At 39.8% G+C, this 22,688-nt stretch overlaps 1 protein-coding gene across 1 annotated transcript; it reads left to right on the top strand.

The window, feature by feature from the left end:
• Positions 1-1,735: 1,735 nt before the first annotated feature.
• On the top strand, positions 1,736-8,414 carry LOC4347190 (phospholipid:diacylglycerol acyltransferase 1). Its single transcript, XM_015757007.3, has 6 exons — positions 1,736-2,376; positions 4,454-4,676; positions 4,795-5,078; positions 6,224-6,548; positions 7,188-7,453; positions 7,714-8,414. The coding sequence occupies exons 1-6, from the start codon at positions 1,883-1,885 to the stop codon at positions 8,195-8,197; spliced, it is 2,076 nt and encodes a 691-aa protein (XP_015612493.1). The 5' UTR covers positions 1,736-1,882; the 3' UTR covers positions 8,198-8,414.
• The last annotated feature ends 14,274 nt before the right edge of the window (positions 8,415-22,688 follow it).

The raw sequence follows: 22,688 nt of genomic DNA, 5'->3' as shown, positions 1-22,688 counted from the left end.
GCTCTAGTGGTGACAAACTGATGCTCCAAGCGATCATCGCTAATGATAGCGCTCCAAAGCTACACGCTGTGAGTTGTTAACGGGTTCTTTTCCGGGTGGGGTTAGGTCGCTGATTGAAGGCTAATGCAGCTCTAACAACTATGCTCATTGCTCGCTGCCTTTCTCGTCTTATTTGGAAATTATTTTTTCGCTCATCTTGTCTGCGGCTAGGCGTGCACGCAGACTTCTTAACTAAAAGAGTGATACTGCGACACTGCGCGTGTTTGAATTATTGATTGGAACGAAGGTCATCGATCGATTGATCCAACGAAAAGGAGAGTTTGGTCCGTTCTGGAGTAGTAGTTTTTAGCTGGGCATGTACCGTGTGCAGGCAACTTTGGAGTTGTGGAGGATTCGGCCCATCATCGCATGAGCACAGCCGCCGAAAGGCCGAAACAAACATCGCTAGTCTTTGGGCTGAATTTCTCTCCTGTCTGGATTAGCCATGATGGCAGCGCTCTCTCAGTCTCTCGTTCTCTCTCTCGATCTCGACATGCTACGATTAATCTACCAGTTAATTAATGAAACTATACGATTAATCTACTAGAAGAAAATGCTCTAGTTTGATTTTTTTTCCTTTCTGGAAAGAAGACATAATGCCCTGAAAGACTTTTCTTTTTTCATAAAAACTCTTTCATGTAACCATATTCGAGTAACTAGTATATTCTAGTCAAAATGTCGGGGAGATCATCCATTCCAAACTTCTAGTACTAGAAGAAAAGCTAAACATTATAGGCAAAATAAAATATGACTTAGCAATTAGTAATCCTCAAGCAAATAGAATAATAGATAACATGTCTAACACAAACTATTTACATATATTCATTTAGACAGCAACCTGATCACGCCAAACCACACATTTCCAGAAGGTTGCTTACCCATACCACACATTTTTAGCGAGGATGAAATATCCAGGAAACTATCAGAAATGTGACCAAATACTGCGTCATAAAAAAGAATCTGCAGGCAGATAAATGGAAACGAAAAAAAACTTCCATCAGCTCAATTGTAAAAAGAACTTATTCCAGACAGTGGTGTCAGTGTTCCCCTAAAATAACCTAATCATGTTGGAACTAGGATCAATGCTACAAGGCCGGCCCACTGCCGACGCCTTTGTAAATGCAGACATGCTAACACTTAACACCTTTCCCGTGTGGAACAGGCAACAACTTAAAAAAAAAAAGAAAGGTCTTTTTCACGTCGCAACCATGGCTTCAAATTTTGCTCCCTAGAAAACGATTTGTGTACAGTGCATGACAGGGACAGCCAAGATATGAGCATTAAAATGTGGAATCGACTGGCTCACAAATCGTGTTTATGCTCTGAAACTGTCAATAAAATCACGAAAATTTTCAGGCTAATAATGTAACGTCAGTGCTTAGGAGAAAAAACTACTGTACTTTTCGGGTCAGATTCTTTCGCTGACGGAATCGCCATTATTATTTCCCCCAAGCCAACCAACGCTGCCCCCACCGCCTCTGACTGACAACCTGGCCCCACGACCCCAGTCACCCCATCCGATCCCAGGTCCCCCCTGTCCCCTGCACCGAGTCTTTCTGCACCGCCCCCTCACTTTCCACCTCCGGGCCCACACGACAGTAACCCAGGGGACCCACGTGCACCGGGTTCACGGGCCCCGGTCGAGACCCCCGGTGCGCCGGTGGCATTCGAGGAGGCTAGCCTCTCTCTCCTCCCCGACCTCACAAGCGCGAACCCCGCGGAGCCGCCACCTCTCTCGCCTCCCCGCCTCCGCCGCGCCGCCTAGGGTTTCCACCGCCCCCGGGATGCGCGCGCCCCCTCGCCGGTAGCCTCCCCCCCGGTTCCCGCCGCCTCCGCCGCCGCCATGTCGCTGCTGCGGCGCCGGAAGCAGCCGCAGCCGCCGCCGGAGCAGCCGAACGAGGACAGCAGCAACGGCTCCGACCTCGACGAGAAGGGGAAGAAGAAGCCGGGATCGTCGTCCTCCTCGGCGGCGCCTCCTCCGGAGGCGGCGGCGGCGGCGGCGAAGGAGGCGACGAAGCGGACGAGGGCCAGGTGGTCGTGCGTGGACAGCTGCTGCTGGCTGGTGGGGTGCGTGTGCTCGGCGTGGTGGCTGCTGCTCTTCCTGTACAACGCGATGCCGGCGTCGTTCCCGCAGTACGTCACGGAGGCGATCACGGGGCCGCTCCCGGACCCTCCCGGGGTCAAGCTGCAGAAGGAGGGGCTGCGGGCGAAGCACCCCGTCGTGTTCGTCCCGGGCATCGTCACCGGCGGCCTCGAGCTCTGGGAGGGGCACCAGTGCGCCGAGGGGCTCTTCCGCAAGCGCCTCTGGGGCGGCACGTTCGGCGACGTGTACAAGAGGTTGCCTTCCCTCTCCTCCGCCTCTTCTCTCTCTCTCTCTCTCCCCCTCAATCTGTCTCTCTTGAATTACCACGATCATTTAGTGCCCGTAAAAATTAATTTATGCAAGTAACGTTGGAGGTTTTTTATCCGAGTTATGGAGCATTGATCTTTAGTTAGTTTGTCATTGGTTGTGTCTATATCGGTTTAGATGTTGCTTTCATCATTCGTGCTCTACTTTCTGCTTTTGTTTGTTCGTCAGTGTTAGTTTTAGAAATTTAATGCTGTGATGCTTTAATTTGAGAAGTGTCTGTTACTTTTTTGGGTGCCTTTGTTGTGTGACTTGTGATTTACGATTTCGGGAATGAGATTAGCTTATTTCAATCATTCTTGGTTGCAAAATACTACACTTTCTAAGTGTTACTTTTAAGTGTTGTATTTCGTAATATCTTTGAGCTGAGGAATAAGTATTTGTCCCAATTTTGTTGAAATATGACTATGTTGAATGAGTTGGGTGCTAAATACAAAGAATGAGTATTCATCTTCCTGGTCAGCTTTGTACTAATTGCTTGAGATATCTCAAATTTTCTCGACCAAGAAAAAAATTGAAATGTTGGCGTAGCTGTTTCTTTCATAGTTTCATTTGTCTTCAAATGTTGTAAATAATCAGTATCAGGAAAGTAGGATGGTGAATAGGCAAGAGGTAAACTTGTGAAACTGGATCATATTCTTGCTTTTCTTTCACCATTTGATTTCACTGTTTACTATTACCAGCAAACTCAAAGTGGTGATGATTTGACCAGATATAGAAACAGAATTGATCAAGAGAAACAATATGCTTCTATATTGCGTGCTTTCAGGGTTTTTAGAAGAGAACTGCAATTTGCATGAAAAAAAGAACTTTTGGTATGGTTTCTTACAGGCACGCCTTATAGGTTTCAACTGAGGGAATCTGACTGTTCCGTTATTTAATTATTCTTTTCTTGAAAGACCCATGTTGCCTACTGTCTGTTGAACAACTTGGGATTTCTGAACAATTTTCCTCCTAGTCCTTGCTTCTAAGCCTTGTGTTGTTGAGCTAGAGCTGTCCATGTATATATATTGACAGTTAGTGAAGTTGATAATTTACATATTAAAAACAAGACCTAAATGTTTATACTTTACGGCGTAGCTTCGGCCTAAAAGAATCCATACAAAGAATAGACAATATAGGACAACACACTGCAATATTTAGCGTAATAACACGACTTGACTCCTTCATGTGGTATTACTTTTGTAATTATTTTTTATTGTCATAACAGCAATTTTCGTTGCTTTGATGTTTTTGTTGATGGTTACAAAACTACAATGATATATGGGTAAGTGATTATGCATCATGGTGTGTTTACCTTGTTTGATACAGTATTACAGTCACCAGTACAGCCTGTTAATTCTGAAGATTGTTTCTTTTAGATTTTTAGTTTGTCTTTCCGCAGCCCGTTTCTCAAGAAAACCTCTAGCTAGGAATGGCATGTCTCATTGTTAGGCTTGCATGCTAGGCCTAATTGAAGTGTCCCTTGGCCAAAGTGGTGTGATTATGCCATCGTGATAGTCGCACCACAAGGACGAGGAGAGAAGGGAGAAATAAGTACTTTTGTTTATTTCTTGCTTGCCGGTAATGATCACAGTAGACTCATAGTGGGCCTTTTTTCCTAATATATATAGATATCGATTTGGTTAATACCCTGTCTAGCTAAGAGATAATATACCAAATAACCAGATAGACATATTCCTAAGTAATAAATATGTCCCTAATCCTTGCATGGTGATCACTTAAACATGGTACATTAACACCAACCTTAGGAAGGCATGATTACTATTCTATTGCTCCATCACATGGGCCTTAATAGGTTGCACACGGCATTGATTAGTTCACTGTTGCTCTTTATGTTTCATCCTTTAGTCATTGAACCATTGTTCTTTAGTCTAGAAGTTGGGATGCCATAATGACCTATTCTTCTTTTGTTAGTGTAATGCACTTTTGCTACGTGTGCTGCACACTAATACTTGGGCTGCGTATACTCCCACTTTCTCATTAGTTCTCTTGAAATATTTTCAGGCCTTTATGCTGGGTTGAACATATGTCACTGGACAATGAAACTGGATTAGATAAACCAGGAATAAGAGTTCGGCCAGTCACAGGCCTAGTGGCAGCAGACTATTTTGTTCCTGGGTATTTTGTTTGGGCTGTTTTGATTGCAAATTTAGCTCGTATTGGATATGAAGAAAAGACCATGTACATGGCTGCATATGATTGGAGGTTATCTTTCCAGAACACTGAGGTAGCCATATTTAATGCACTTAGATACATGGATTTCCTTTGATGCTTGGCTATGTTCTCCTCAGAGGTTTAGACTGAGTTAAATGATGCTTGTCTGTAATGTAAATTACCACCTGCAGGTTCGTGATCAAACTTTGAGCAGGATAAAAAGTAACATTGAACTCCTGGTAGCAACTAATGGTGGAAATAGGGTGGTGGTGATCCCACATTCTATGGGGGTTCTCTATTTTCTGCATTTTATGAAGTGGGTTGAGGCTCCTCCTCCCATGGGTGGTGGTGGTGGTCCAAATTGGTGTGCAAAGCACATCAAATCTGTAATGAATATTGGCGGACCTTTCTTAGGAGTTCCTAAGGCTGTTGCAGGACTTTTCTCATCTGAAGCCAAAGATGTTGCTGTTGCTAGGTAATTGAAATCAAAAGTCTGCAATTCTACTGTACAATTGTTAGTATTATTTGAGGTTTTACTATGTTGAAACCAAATTAGTTCATAATGCAGTTGTTTATAGGATTACGTACTTGTCAATTCAATTTATAACTGTTATGTGTAACAACATCCTCTAGCTTGAATATAAGTTTGATTAATGCTCTGAGGACTATCAGTTCACAACAGGATTTGGCACCTCTGCTTGTGGCAATCCAGTTACCTAACCAATGGAGTATTTTTTTTCTCAAACCTTAGTCACATATATAATTTGCTTGGTATCATCGGAAAATCTCAGAGTTGGAAAATACCATTATACGTGTCACTGACATGTGGGTCCCACATGTCATTGTCACATACTCCATCCGTACCATAAGAAACCAACCTAGTACCGGATGTGACATATCCTATTACTACGAATTTGGACATATATATGTCCAGATTCATAGTCATAGAATGTGTCACATCCTATCCTAGATTCATTTTTTATGGGACAGAGGGAGTACGATGGTATTTTGCAACTCATGTATCTCCACGATGGTATCTTTTAAATTTTCTCCATATAATTATTATATAACTGTGCTAATAAAAGAATTTTAGTCAGTACTGAAGTTGTCAATACTGTATACACTACTCTAGGTACTGTACGATTTGATTATAGGTCAATACCTATGATCTGTGATAAAGTTTGTGGGAACCATTGAATTACTTGATTTAGCTTAAAAATGCCATTGCATAAATCCTTTCGGTAATTGTGTAACTATCTTCTTGATACTTTATTGAAGGTGAAATATAAAGAAAACATGATACCGTTTTCAATATATCAATGAAATGATAGATGATAGAACTAGGCACCTTCTTAATGCTAATAATTATGCTTGAGATTGAGAAATAAGTAACTGTCGAAAATGCTAATATAGAGATGTAACACTATTACAATGTGCCATCTGAAATATTGTCCTTAGTTCAAGATTAGAGTTGTAAAACCATTACTTGTAGTAATATTTACTTCTCTGGTTTCACTTGAACTATAAATTTTCTGCTGTGTATGGTATATTTAATTTACTTCTCTTTTATGTGGTCAAAAGATTAGTACCCCTATCTAAAATTATGGTATTCACATACAGAGCCATTGCACCAGAAGTCCTAGACTCTGACTTCCTTGGACTTCAGACCTTACGCCATTTGATGCGTATGACCCGCACATGGGATTCAACAATGTCAATGATTCCTAAGGGCGGTGACACCATTTGGGGAGATTTGGATTGGTCTCCAGAAGATGGTTTTGAGTGTAAAGCTAAGAATCAGAAAATCAATGATTCTGAGGTTTCTAAGGATGCTAACGGGAAGAATGAGGTTCATCCAGAACCTGTTAAGTATGGAAGAATTGTCTCTTTCGGTAAAGATGTAGCAGAGGCTCCATCTTCAGAAATTGAGCAGATAGAATTTCGTGTGAGTATCCAAAAGTATATTAGCATTTTCTTTACTTACTGACCATCATTTTTTTGCTTATCACTATTTTGCTAGATGTGTAGTATTTTCTCGTGCTACTTATCAATGCATCTGGCAGTTTGCTCTAGCTCTTTCAGCAGTCTTGTATGCGATATGTACTATTCATTTATGTAACTTCCCCCCTCATTTAGTGATAATTGCTTTTATCATTATGGTTGGTACTCTTTTCCCGTGTAGCTGGTGCAGCTATTTCACATCTATTTGCAGGTAAAATTAACTAATATCAGGGCCACTCTTTTGCCTACATATTATTTGAAAACGAGTCCAAAGAAAATTGTTCCCGTCATTCTGTATTTGAGCTGCACTGCATGCCTGCACATGTGTTAGGATTTTCTAGCTTTTACTTGTTTATGTAATTATGTGCCTTTGTTCTCTTGGTTTTATGCACTTATGCAGCCCCATTTTGATTGTTTCAATTCACCGTTCAATAATTTTAGGTTCAATTATGCTACATAATGCTCTATGTAGAATGGTTTCTTTTCTTTAATATGTTATGTATGGTTTGGACATTAATTTTCTGAGGATGGGGTTGTAAGCGTTTATGATTATAGCAAAACCTTAACGCTATGCTTGTTTCAGGATGCTGTCAAAGGCAATAATATTGCCCACTCAAATACATCATGCCGGGATATATGGACAGAGTATCATGAATTAGGATGGGGCGGAATAAAGGCAGTTGCAGACTACAAGGTTTACACTGCTGGCTCCATTATAGATCTTCTTCGTTTTGTTGCTCCAAGGATGATGCAGCGTGGAAGTGTTCACTTTTCGTATGGGATTGCTGACAACTTGGATGATCCAAAGTACGGCCACTACAAATACTGGTCAAATCCCTTGGAAACAAAGTAAGAGTCTTTTGCCAACATTCTCATCTCATTCTAGTATGTTCTGTTTCTTGTGAAACATGTGATTTAGGTTTATGTGGAACATGTAGTTTTGGAATGTAAAGTATATAATTTCTGGCCTCTGCACCAAGTGAGATGCACACATCCATTACACCACCAAGCTAAATGACAAACGTGTTTATTGTGAATCAAGTACATTTTTTTCTATCTGATATTCTGTTCAACTTTTTTCATACGCCTTATAATCCTTTCATTTGCAGATTACCAAATGCACCTGAAATGGAAATATTTTCAATGTATGGAGTTGGCATTCCGACGGAGAGAGCATATGTCTATAAATTAGCCCCACAAGCAGAGTGCTATATACCTTTTCAGATAGACGCTTCAGCTGAGGGTGGGGATGAGAATAGCTGTCTGAAAGGCGGCGTTTACCTGTCTAATGGTGATGAGACCGTACCAGTTCTTAGTGCAGGATATATGTGCGCAAAAGGCTGGCGAGGAAAAACACGCTTCAACCCTTCTGGCAGCAAGACCTACGTCAGAGAATACAGCCATTCTCCACCCTCAAATCTCCTCGAAGGCAGGGGCACCCAGAGTGGTGCGCACGTTGATATCATGGGGAATTTTGCTTTAATCGAGGATATTATCAGGATTGCTGCTGGGGCAACTGGTGAAGAGCTTGGCGGTGACCAGGTTTATTCCGATATATTCAAATGGTCTGATAAGATTAAATTGAAACTATAAAACTTTAAAAAAGCATGGTAGTTTTGTAGGAGAATTATTTGTTTCCTGGCCAAAATTTTATGAGTTTTGATTCGATATTGTAATATGATTTTTTTTACCTTTCCCTTAAGCTCTTAATTCAGTAGAGGCTGACTTGATTTGTATTATTTTGTGATTTGAGCGGCATTGTATATTAAAATGTACAGATGTATTCATGGGAATTGTGTTACGATTTGAAGTTGAGTACTCCCCACATTACAAAATATCAGGCATATTTGCTCTTTACACGGTATTAAGTACTATGTTAACCACTCCTTCCGTTCTAAAATGTTGTAACCTAAGTAAAGATAAAATTAGATTCATTCAGTACAATGAATGTTCAAATTCATTGTAATAGGGTGCGTTATATTAGGTTGTAACATTTTGAGACGGAGGAAGTAACCTTTTTTTACTATCAACTACTCACTCTCAAAATAGTATATTTTGTCTCTTAATATAGCAACCTTAGTATAGGACATGACACTATTATAAATTTGGATAAGCCTCTTATTTAGATTTATAGTATTACAATGTTTCATGTCTCGTATTGGATTGTTATATTATGGGACAGGAGAGTAACATATGGTGGCGCGCACACCTTTAAAATACAAATTGAGCGGCAATTCTAGAATACAGATGGAGACATCTAATAAGGGGCTAAACTGTACTCGCTGGCTCATGGCACTGGCGTGCCGGTGCACCGCACAAACATCGAGCAAGTTAACACCTAAGATTAACAAATGAACAATGTCAGAGTCAAATATGCGAGGGAGTGAGCTTAGTTATGAAGATGAGACAACAATGGATGCTAGCTTCAGCCTTCATGTGTAGAATTAGGGATAAAAATGGTTGAACACAAAATCATTTATTTAAAAAAAATACAGGCATTTGGGAATTTTCATATTTAAAGAAATCCACTTTACTTGACTGGACTATTCCATTGGATTAACTCTAAAATATTTTTTTCTTATTTCATCCCTAAACTAAAAATGGTTCGTTTTACTACTTAACAACATTTGTCTTCTTTATTTTTCTCTATACGAATCGTATTATAAGTAGAATTTTTTTAAGCCATAAATGACATCATTATCAAATTTCAAAACATTTTTAAATTAGTGCTTCCAACCTATATAAGCACTGATATTTTTTCAAATAAAATGTTAAGAGGTAGGTTATAATGGATCTACCAATCAAAAAAAATCAGTGCAAATACAAATTATATGGAGAGATAAAAAAATAAGCAATATTGCTAGGGAATAAGGTGAACCACTTTAAATAGCTCGGCTGCTCGGGGGTGCAAAATGAGCCCAAAAAAAATTAGAGTGTTATGTGCTCTGCCCAACTAATTCAAGGGAGTAAAATGAACTTTATTTATATGAAAAAATTTGCTGCAAGACACCCAAAGTTTATGCTATTTACTGAAGGATACAGCAAGAACACACTTTTGTTAGAGAGCTCCGCAAAAAAGTGGTATTTGGATGTTGGACACCCGTAATATTGTTTTATTATATCTAGAAGAAATGGAGAGAGAAACATCCGCGAAAGTACGGATATACCCTCTCTCCATCTGTTAACGATCACAGTTAATTCACATCTCTACATAATCCACACCACAGTTAATCCACATCTGAATCTATATCACGGTTAATCCACAGCCATTCATCAGTCGAGTTGAAAGCAGTTGGCCCATAGAGAAACTTGTCTTTAATGAATATTTCTTTATCCATTTCTTTTGGATATAATAAATAATACCGTAGGTGTTTCATAAGCCAATTACCATTTTTTTAAGGTGCCCTTCAATAGAAATGTATTTTCCGGTGTCCTCTAGCAAAGAGCGTAAACTTTGGGTGTCCTATCACCAAATTTACCTTTTTATATTTATAATTAACCAATTCAACTATTCAGTGTATACTATAATATGGTGCTAAAGGCATAGCAAAAGGTCAAACTTAATGTTCGGTCAAAATGGCACCATTATATAGAACTAATATTTATTTGGTCACGAATTTCCAGAAATGTTTCCATAAGTAGATCTGATGGTTTGATAGTAGGCTGATGGCAAATGTACTCGATATAGGACTAGGAATAAGGTCTGGGGGTGTGAGAGTCTGACCCTCACAACATACGGACTTATCTTCCAAAATATAGCAACCTGGTATGGTGCTAGGTTGCAATATTTTGTGGCGGAGGGAATAACAAATAAACATCATCATATGAAAATATTTTCAAACACTAAATAATGTTAGTACATACATGACACCAAACACATATTTTTAAGTTTAATAATCAGTTGAAGTTTTCAAATGTTAACTTTGTGGAAGGCAAGGAGACCTTACATTTTAAAACAGATGGAGTTTCTTTTTAAGAAATTAGATGCGTGGAAAACAATTTTGTAAGAAATTGGCGATGGAATTTAAATTCGTATAATTATTGTAATGTTGGTAACAGGTTTCACATAAATTTGTAGTATAAATGTATGTAATAGATAGATATTCATAATGAATATGTGGTTCCGATTACAATAAATTAAGTAGATAAGTACATAGAATGCCCATTTATGAGTACTTTGCTATGCATGCTTTATTATAACTAGGTAAATACATACATAGCCTATGCATGAGTTTTTTTTCCATACATGTTTAGCCGCCGTCAATGTTTTCCTTGTTACCCTCCATCTCTTCATCATCGTCTTTCTCATCAGCTCAAAGGCTTTAGTAAACCCTTGAATTTTCTTTGCCAAGGTTTCAAATTTTTGTGGAACACATTGTGGCAAATTTCCACCCAGGGACAAGGGAGCAATGGTAGGAAGGGGACTGGAGGGAAGGAGGCCAAGGGGAGGAATGGAAAGGGAGGTGAAGGGAGGAGTGGATGGGCTTGGAGGGGAGGAGCGCCATGGCCGCCATGGATGGAGCTCTCACAGGCCCCGTGCGTTTGGGAGTTTAGGTGGAGGTGGTGGTCCAAAAATTTTATGAGTTTTGAATCGATATTGTTGTGTACTTTTTTCACTTCCCCTCATCTCTTAATTCAGTAGAAGTTGACGTGATTTGTATTATTTTACAACTTGAGCGCACTACAACAACACCCTCATGTAGAGGCACTTTTGTAGAGGTGTTTTGTAAATTTCCTCTAAAATTAGGAGCTTTATAGTGTATAGACACTTTTTAGAGGCATTTTAAAAATTGCCTAGAAAACTTTTACTCTAGAGACACTTTAGAGACATTTTCAACATATTTTATTAAATTTTATCTTGTAGATGCATTCTTTCGGTATTTTCTGAATGTGCCTGGTTTGCAAAGGCATTTTCTTGAGGCATTATTTACTCTATAGAGACTTGTTAGAATGCAATGTATTACTAATTAAGGGACTAAATATAAGTAACACAAGTCACAAACCTACAAGGAATCGCATGTGGTTGAGTTGATTAGTGCATTGAAGATACAAATGATTTGCCCAATAGATCTTAAGTTCAAGGATTGGCAATATCAAGGGAAAATATTTTATTATATTTTTTTCCCGTTTCATATGTTCGTGGTACAATTTAATGTCTCTAGGAAATACCTCTACTGTCTTCATTGGGGGTAAATTAAAAGTGACTGCGCTCCTCCCACAGCGATTTAGCCAATTTCAGGGCAGCGTATTCGACTCCGCCGCTATCCACGTCGCCCGCGCTCCCTCCCGCACGCGATGTGGGGTCTGCTGTGGGCCCGCGTGCGCGCTTCCCGCGCGTTGCCTCCGCGTTTTCCCGCGATCGTGCGCTCTTCTTGTGGCTGCTTGCGTGGGCTGCCCAGCGAGCAAGGCGCGCTGGCGTTCATCTGATTTTCACGCTCACAGAGCAAGCAAGCGAGGCCCAATCAACGACGACGCTGTGGCAGACAAGTCATATCACCTCTCGCTTGTTTTATACAATGTCTTTTGTTTGTAGAGAAAATTCATTTGGAAAGTGCCTCTATAGTGTCCAAGACACTTATTAGATATTTTTTTTCATTTGGAAAGTGCCTCTATAGTGTCCAAGACACTTTTTTTTTACTGTAATGTCCAAGACACTTATTAGGCATTTTTGAAAATGCCTCTACAGACATTTGAAAAGTGTCTATACTATTAGAAAAATGTTTGTACAAAACATTTTCTTAGTGACGGCAGTATATATTAAAATGGACTTGAAATTGGCATTGTCGCATAAATCATGTAATGTTAAATAAAGGATATCATGTTTCTAACTATAATCTAAAATCATAGCACAATTGCATATAATAGATTCCTGTAGTATTCAAATGAACAGATATGGTGGTTCTAATTACAAATAAGCAATAAGAAATAGATAGCCCATGATAAGTATTTCCCCAACACGCTTAGGATTACAAATTAAGTAGATAGATAGCTCCTCCACGATTTCCCTTGCGTGTTTAGTTCTCATCACTGTTCTCATCATCGTTATCCTCCATCACCTCATCGTTGTCTTCGTCGTCTTCAATGTCGATGCCATCGTCCGCTTCCGGTAGGCTATGCACAATCTCGTCTATGCCTTGCAATTGCTCCAGCATACTTGACATTATTTTTTTTGGTAAAATTGTTCCTTTTCCTTGCGGAGCTTGAAAGCTTTAGTAACTCCCTGAACTTTGCCAAGATTCCACTCAGTGATCCGTTTCTTCAAATTGTTGTTGAACTTGTTCTCCAATCTAGCGATCTGAAGACATAAGCAAAAATGTTATAAGCTTTTGAACTAGCATGTGGTTCGAACCTTACAAGAAATGCAATTGTATATAAATTGAAAAATATGTAGAATTCAAATGCATATGCATCATATAACCTATCTATATGGCCATATATTCAAGTCATTAGCCTTGCAGAGGTTTTGCAGAGCAGTTGTGCCAACACTCAGACCAATATGAGCAGCACTTTTTTGTTTTATGTGAAAGTAGGATTCCAAGTCCTTCTTCGTCAATGTCTTAACTCGTTTGCGCTGTTAAACTAAAACATGTTAGCACAAGAAAAAAAACTGAAGGAAACCATGCATGATCTGTACTATATTTTCCCTGGCTAACACAGTAGACCTGATCAGGGAAAGTAAACATCTTCCTCTTGTCAGTAGCTGCTGTTTGGTCAGTTTGCACAAGAGAAGTGGCTCATTTACCAAGGAAGAATTACTTTCCACTGTAGGAGCTTTGCCATGTTGATTTTTCTTGGGAGCAGGTGGTAAAATGGCCAAAGATCTAGGCACATCTCCCCCAGGATGTCCTTTGGGCACACCATATATGACTACTCACAAATGAAAGTATCATTGCATGTATACATGTGATTAGTTTGATAAACAAATGTTAATATCCATAGAAAATATAAACGAAAATACCCATATAATTTTATGGAGAAAGAGAGAAAGAGAGATCGATCAATTAATCGATACCATTTTGGCCGGAGTCATAGAAGACTCCTCGCCATTGGAAGTTCTCCTTTAATAGAATGACCAGCTTAACATATCTCTTTATTAATTGGAAATGAATGGGCAGCAACATAGAACCCATCCCAAGAACCCTCAAACCAGTATTTACCCCGAAGAACATGGTTCCACAACGTATTTAGTAGCGGATCCACTTTTCCTTATCTATTAATGAGACTATAGCTTTCTTTTGCCTATGAGCTAGCTAAAGATCCATCGTTATCCCTTCCAACAAGGGAGGCGGAATCAATGGTCATGTCAGGTTTCATATTCAAAGAGAGATGTCAAGCAAGCGCCGAATCCGTGTACTCAACTTGCCCGACCCGCTTCTTCCACTAGACCTCGTCTTTCAAAGAGCAGCAGCCCTGCAAGCCTAATAGAACCTTGTTTCCTGGGCCAAGTCAGCCTATAAGTAAGTAAGTAGGGCTGAAGACTATCTGTTTGTTAGTTTTTCAATCTTCTTCCTTCTATGCTTAGAGTAAGTGGAAATGACATCCTTGATCAGCAAGTAAGCAAGCGGTAGTTTAGTCTCCGACAAGTGAGGCCGAACTAGCCCCTAGATCAGTTCTCATAGTGGGGGAATCAGAGTCAAGTTAGGCACAGAAGAGGGGGTTGACATCATTCGTCGTGATTGGATCAATCAAACTACTCCACAAGAAATGCCAAGGGACTCCCTTTCTCATCGCCCATTTCTTCCTCATCTGTTGCTGCCTTGAGTGCATAAAGTAGGCTCAACTTCTTTGGTTTCTAAAGATCTTGTAGTAGCCGAAGGCAAACCAGTCTGCTTGTTAGATTGAATTGAATTTTATATAACCTATGCAGCTAAAGAAAAAAAAATCATAATGGTCTAAGTGGACCTCTCAAAGGTATAAATAATTAACTAAATAAGTATACATTAGTCTTACTAGTTCGGTCTTTTTCTTTTTCTTTTTGTTATGATGCCCACATTTCATACTTCTCAATTCTTATTTAGTAGGTATACATGTGATTAGTTTGATAGATAAACGTTAATAACCATAGATAATATAAAGGAAAATACCCATATGATTTTATGGAGAAAGAGATATCGATCGATTAATTGATACCATTCTGGTCGGAGTCGTAGAGGACTCCTGTTGTATCCATTCGGAACGAAGTGTACCAGTCATTAAGCATTTCAGCTTGCAACTCTGGGGTTTCTCCTGACACACTGCATGCATTGATGCATGCGTACGTGCATATGTTCAGAAGAGGGAGGAACATGAGTTAGCTATCGATCTCAGCTGAACATTTGTTTGTAAAAATGAGTGCTGAGAGGGAAGTTGGTGTACGTACTTGATGCGGTAGGTTGATTGCACGGAAGCCTCGGCATCGGGCGAGTTGTTCTGCACCAGGATGTGATCCAACTTCCCGTCCTCGCCGGCGTGCAGGACGACGACCATCTTCCGGTGATCTGGCCAATCAACAGCGACCAAGGATTAATCAAGAAACATGGCGAGCGAGAGATGGATTACCACTTCGCACATCTACCGTACGTTAACATGGATCAGTTAGAAGCAAAAGGTAAAGCAAGACCAGGACCAAGGACCAGGGTTTTCAATTTCGAAATTGGATTTTATGCGCGGGGGGGGGGGGGGGGGGGATTTCGGAAAATTCTAGCCAAATTTATTTGAAAATTTGACTGAATTTGAATAAAATTTGACCAAATTCACAAGAAAATGCAAAAAAGGGGAAATTTTGGGCGAGGTTTGAGTATGCTGGGGGGGGGGATTTTCGGAATTTTCGAACCAAAATTTCAAACCCTGCCAAGGATCGATTCAAAAAGAATGGCGAGCAGAGATGTATATATCACTTTGCACGTACACCATGACATGGATTAGAAGCAAAAGGTAAGTAAGAACAAGATCCCAAGGATCGATTCAAGAAACACGGCGAGGGAGAGAGATCGATTTCATCGCGTATAGCTATAGGGATCGATGACGTCGAACGTACCGTTGACATGGATCAGCACGCGTAGCTGCCTGCATCTCTTCCTCAGGCACTCGATGGATCCCAGGGGCACCATCGGGAGCTTCCCGGATCCGGCGCCACCGCCGGCGGTAACACCATCGCTCGGGACGTTCGATGATGTACTACAATGATGCGCCAGTTGCCATCGATCTCGCAACGTGGTGAGGGGAGAGAACGAACAAAGGGAAATGATCTAAGAGAGCGCGAACGGACTGTGCTTATGTGTGTGGCGGCGGCTGTGGAGGAATTGGGGAGGATAGAGACACCGACGGGCTTAAATAGGTGGGGATTAAGTGGGTGGCAGCGCCGTGTGAGCGCGTCCGCTCAGGCAGCCTTCCGCTCGCTCTGCACGTGTGTTGGCGCGTTGCGGGTTTTCCCAAATTTTCATCGAGCACGCGACGACACACGTTCGAACGATTAGTGCATTGAAGACACAAGTAATGACATGAGGTTGAGTTGATTAGTGCATTGAAGACACATATGATTTGCCCAAGAGATCTTGAGTTCAAGGATTGGCAATACCAAGGGAAAATATTTTATTCTATTTTTCACATTGGTTTCATATGTTTGTGGTATAATTTAATGTCTCTAGAAAAATATCTCTACCGTCTTATAGATATTTGATAAAATGTATCTTTGTTTGTAGAGACAATTCATTTGAAAAGTGTCTCTATAGTGTCCAAGACACTTATTAGCCATTTTTTTCATTTGGAAGTGCCTCTATAGTGTCCAAGACACTTATTAGGTATTTTTGAAAATGCCTCTACAGACATTTGAAAAGTGTCTCTATACTATTAGAAAAATGTCTCTAAAAAAATAGTGGTGGCAATATATATTAAAATGGACTTGAAATTGGCGTTGTCGCATAAATCATGTAATGTTAAATAAATGATATCATGTTTCTAACTAGAATCTGAATTCGTAGCACAACTGCATATAATAGATTCTTGTAGTATTGGTTCTGATTACAAATAATAAATAAGAAATAGATAAATATTTTCCCAACATTCTTAGGATTACAAATTTAGTAGTACATAGATCTCCACAATTTCCCTAGCATGTTTAGTACTAGTTCTCATCACTGTTGTCATCATCGTTATCCTCGATCACATCATCATTGTCTTCATCGTCTTCAATGTCGATGTCATCGTCTGCTTCTGGTAGGCTATTCACAATCTCGTCTATACTTTGCAATTGCTCCGGCATACTTGACATTATTTTTTGGTAAAATTCTTCCTTTTCCTTGCGGAGCTTGAAAGCTTTAGTAACACCCTGAACCGCTTTGCCAAGATTCCACCCAGTGATCTGTTTCTTCAAATTGTTGTTGAACTTGTTGTCCAAACTAGCGATCTGAAGACATGAGGAAAATGTTAAAAACTTTTGAACTACCATGTGGTTTGAACCTTACAAGAAATGCAATTGTATATAAATTGAGAAATATGTAGAATTCACATGCATATGCATCATATAACCTGTCTATATGGCCATCTGGGCAAGTCATTAGCCCTGCAGAGGTTTTTGAGTGCAGTTGTGCCAATACTTAGACCAATATGAGCAGCACTTTTTTGTGTGATGTGGAAGTAGGATTCCAAGTCCTTCTTTGTCATTGTCTTAACTCGTTTGCGCTGTTAAATTAAAACATGTTAGCATAAGAAAAGACTAAAGGAAACCATGATATGTACAATATTTTTCCTTGCTAACACAGTATACCTGATCAGGGAAAGTAAACTTCTTTCTCTTGCCAATAGCTGCTGGTTGGTCAGTTTGCACAAGGAGAAGTGGCTCTTCTACCAAGGAAGAATTACTTTCCGTTGCAGGAGCTTTGCCATGTTGATTTTTCTTGGGAGCAGGTGGTAAAATGGCCAGAGATCTTGGCACATCTCCCCCAGGATGTCCTCTCGGCACACCATATATGACTACACACAAATGAAAGCATCATCATATGTTACATGCGATTAGTTTGATAGACAAACGTTAATAGCCATAGATAATATTTCTAAAGCTGGCAGTTTACTGCAAGCTTATTGGTCCCTAATTAGTTCCCCTCTAATTGTTTGACACATATCCCTAAACCATTGGTGAGTAAAAAAATCTAAAAAAGTCCAGCCAACTAATACCATTAGGTGCACCATGTTCACAATAAATATCATTTTTTTCTCGGTGATTTTTACTTTTGAGAGGGCCGTGGTGATTTCTAGATGAAACGTAATACGTGAGTATACAGTACTACTTGTAGGTTGCAGATGTAGTTGATGGAGTTCACCAGCATGGCCCACAGAAAAGTAGAAGGCAACAAAAATATATGGCCTGGTCTAAAATATAAACAATATAGTGTGGGTTAGAAATATATGAGCACTAATGATAGATTTGTGATTTATATTACCTTTGGGGTATTTTTCTGCAAGTGTTAAAAATCATGTATTATATAATTCAATTCAGTAGACAATTCAATTATAGTTTTACACAAACAAAGGAGCCTTAAACAGTTTGGATGTGGAAAATAGTGGAAAACAGTTTGGATGTGGAAACTAGTATATTATGTCACGCTTTCGCGCGACTATGACCTATCACTTAATTTATTAAATATATTAAATGTATTTACATACCGTTTACATATATAGTAATTAGATAAAAAATATAATAAAAATTAACAATGTAAACATGGAACATGGCTAAGGAAAGACGGAAAGTCAAGAAAATAAATTTAGCAGGAAGTATAGTTAGAATGAAAATTTTATTCTCTTTATTATTACATGAAAAACACGTGTGAGCACATATCACTACACTACACACCCTTAAGATAAACTTAAAGAGATGGTTTCAATTCAAAATGTACTCGTATCCGCATATGTGTAGTATTCATGGTACCAAGATTTGAATCCTGGTAGTAACTAGAGTCATGCATCCCACCGCCACACTACCGGTGTTTCTTTATAAATATATTTATTTGATTTTTAAACAATATTATTATGACAAAGAAAACATTTAAGGTAATTTCATGCAAACTTTTCATTTACATTTTAAAGTAAAATAAAAATCAATTAAATTTATATAGTTGCTAAATATTTGTCAAGGGAAAGTGGGGGAGGGATAAAATTTGCCATGCGCGCATGGGAATCGAACCCCCAACGTCCCATTCACATGCCATCCTCGCTAATCACATGTGCCCTCATGTGTTTTTTATAATTATTTGAAATTTTTGTATAAGTTATTTCATTACAATTGCACTCAAGTTTTGGATGGATTTTCCATCAAAAGTTGTATAGCTGGTCCCTTAGTTTTATTATTATTTTTCATCGTTTTCATCACTGCCTTCACACCATACTCTCCACTGCATGACCCACTTATCCTCCATTTATATTCCTTTGGCGCTCCCATTATATAGGACGTGCATGTACATTTTGCATGTAAAATTTAAGCTGATAATTAAGTTTACCATCACCAAAGAAATAAAAGGATGAATTAGGGTCAATCAAATTCAGCTTAGGATAACTCATTAAAATAATTTGTCATGTAGGTGTTCGTAGTTAATTGCCAGATGCAAAACTAATTGCATTAAATGAAAAAACAATCCTAAACTGTGCATATTTGAGGAATGCACCTTGACCCCTTTCTACAATAAAATAATTTTAACTGTTTTTAAATTTATTTTTTCATGTTTATTTACAATAATACAGATCAATTACAATGTGCGGCATTGCTGTGTGTAATATTTGTTATATCATACTTTAATTTAGCGCTAAAATGTGTTTTTAGTTGGAAAACGAATATTTAGGCTGGGACTTTCACAACAATGGCCTAGTAAATATCCAAGAGGATATGTGGAAGACTCTTGAAGACTCTTGACTTTTCACCACTCCTTTATAGTTTTACCGGGACTTCTCTAGATCTAACGACAGGTAGTAGCCACGTACTATATGTTTTGTTGCATCCTATGATCCATATTTTTCTGATGATGTGGCCTAACGAAGTTGCAATTTAGGTTTCACTTTTCACGTATAGAGATACAAATTATTTCGGGTTTAATTCAAAACTAGATTCTGCAAATTGCGTGGTGCTAAATTTTAAAAGAAATATATTTGATATACAACACTTCAATTCTATTTACATAAATACAATTGTATTTCCTAACCAATAGAGTTTTAAAATATGATTGGATTTCATATACAATTGCTAGCCTTTGTTTCTATAGCTACAATTTTATTTTGTATCTATGCCATTATAATATAGATCCATCACGATCTAGGGCGTCATCGTTTGGCATATTCATATGCTTATCAGCCAAAATTTGAATTTTCAACGTTAAATTTGGAGCTGATTTTGGGGTTTTTTCATCGAAGTTTATTTTTCAGCCTTTGCTTTTAGATCGCTAAGAACATATATATAAAAGTTTTATTCACAAATTGATTTTCGTTTGCAAATATGCCATTTGGCATATTCAGAAAATATGCCAAACGATGAGGCTGCTAATGGTGCAAATATTTTTATTTCTTAGTGACTAATGTGGGAATTTCTTACATCCAAAACAAACATGATAACTTTTTCCGTGCTATCTTAATAATATAATAATATGTTGTAAAACAAATTAACATGCTCCATTTGAAACATGTCTAATTTTTAATTGTGCCCTACAAAATATTTACGGGGCTATGAAGTGAGCGCGCCAACAATCCAACATGCACATCAATTTCCTAGTATGATTTTATGGAGAAAGAGAGATATACCATTCTGGTCGGAGTCGTAGAGGACTCCTGTAGTATCCATTCGGAATGAAGTGTACCAGTCGTTAAGCATTTCAGCTTGCGACTCTGGGGTTTCTCCTGACACACTGCAGAAGAGGCAGGCATATACATGAGTTAGCGATCGATCTCAGCTGAACATATATGTTTGTGAAAATGAGTGCTGAAAGGGGAAGTTGATGTGTACTCGATGCGGTAGGTTGATTGCACGGAAGCCTCGCCTTCGGGAGAGACGTTCTGCACCAGGACGTGATCCGGCTTCCCGTCCTCGCCGGCGTGCAGGACGACGACTGCCTTCCGGTGATCTGCTCAACAGCGACCAAGGTGGATTAGCACTTCGCACGTACAACGTACGTTGATCGAACATGGATAAGAAGCAAAAGGTAAGCAAGACCAGGAACAAGGATCGATTCAACAAACATGCATGGCGAGCGAGATGGATTTATCTCACTTCGCACGTACACCATGAGAAGGATTAGAAGCAAAAGGGCAAGCCGGACCAAGATCCAAAGGATCGATCGATTCAAGAAACATGGCGAGGGAGATAGATCGATTTCGTCGCGTATTGGCTATATAGGGATCGACGACGTCGATCGAACTTACCGTTGACATGGATCAGCACGCGTAGCTGCCTGCATCTCTTCCTCAGGCACTCGATGGATCCCACGGGAACCATCGGGAGCTTGCCGGATCCGGCGCCGCCGCCGGCAGCACCACCGCTCGGGACGTTGGACGACGACGACGATCCGCCGGTTGCCATCGTCGATCTCAGCGTGGTGAGGGCCGGAGAGAGAACGAACAAAGCTAGGGGAATGATCGATCTGAGAGCGCGGACGGACGACTGGCCTTGTGTGTGTGGTGGCTGTGTGGAGGAATTTGGGGAGGATAGACACGCCGGCCGAGGGGCTTAAATAGCTGGGGGGGGGGGGGGGGGGATAAAGCGGGTGGCGGCGGGGTCGTGTGAACGCGTCCCGCTCAGGCAGCCGTCCGCTCGGCCCGCAGGTGTGTCGGCGCGTCCCCAAATTTTTCATCGAGCGCGCGACCGGCACCCGTTCGAACGACGCCGCAACAAAGGCTACGTACGTCGATTGCCCGTTCGTTGGGCCAGAAAATACACCAGGTGCCATGGACTTGTCAGCCCAAAAAGAATTCTCGACTCTTTTGGGTGCTGCGAACAGAAGGCCCTGGGTTACTAATTGGCCCACGCCGAGACACACGGTCTGACATCGATCAGTATCGATCAGTATGCGGCCTAAGGGCTAAGGCCATTTCCGATGGGATTTCATTTTGTAGTTTTCAAAAGTACCCTATAATCTAATAAAGAGATGTTTAGGTTAATGAATAATACAAGTATCTTCAATGCACAATTTTCGTTTCATGGTTTCATATGCTATTAATAGCAATTAATGATTGAATGATGTTATGAATCTAATTTGATCACAGTGGGGTTCCATTTCCGTTGCAAGGGCATATGATGAAATGATAATGGCGACGAAGCTTGGCAACAATAACATCTACAGTTTCTCTCTAGGGACGTGGGTGTTGCCAGTGCAGGTTTTGGCGTTTCAGGGGCTTTGGCTGATGTCTAAAGTGTGAGCTTGGTGTTGCTTTGCTCGTTTTGGCAGTGCCTCCAATAATGTCGTGATTGCCGTAGAGTTGGAGCTGCTGGGTCGCTAGGTGGCAAGCTCGGCAACGATGACACGTGCCTTGTGATGTCAACGTTGTGTGCCGCTTCTTCAGCATCTTGACGTCGATGTTCGCCGTTGGATTCCGCCATTTTTTCTTTTTTTTTTTAGCTTGTCTAGATATTTACTCCCGCTTAATGAAATATAATTGGCAGTTCTCCTGCCGGTTTAGTTTCAAAAAATAATATGATGGAATGATTCAGTCTCAGTGAGTTTTATTCTTTTTTTCAAGGCATAGGCAAGTGTGTAAACTAAGTTTTATCAAAACTAAACTTATTCCTTCTCTCTTAATAAATTTACTGATATGCTATTAGTTTACCCTATACAACATATCATTTAATGAGATTGAAATTCTTATTAAACTCACTGGGAATGGTCTAACCAGTTATGCCACTGTCTTCCATAGACCACACCCTAGTGGACGGGGAGAGGAGACCTAACCATCAAAACGGCACGCGCTGTAGATGAGGAAAATATGTGGTTGAAACCGCACGTGCAGTGAAAATCAACAAACTATTATAAAATAAAAACTCGACGTATGATATTTATTCCTATCATCATGTGTAAAATTTTTACTCGTGATTAAATTTAAATATAAAAGTTATTTACAATGACGTATACAAATA

This window comes from Oryza sativa, chromosome 9 (assembly GCF_034140825.1).
Source record: "Oryza sativa Japonica Group chromosome 9, ASM3414082v1".
In the NCBI taxonomy this organism is placed as follows: domain Eukaryota; kingdom Viridiplantae; phylum Streptophyta; class Magnoliopsida; order Poales; family Poaceae; genus Oryza; species Oryza sativa.
Note: the sequence above shows the minus strand (reverse complement) of the source record. Positions and strands in the feature narration are given on the sequence as shown.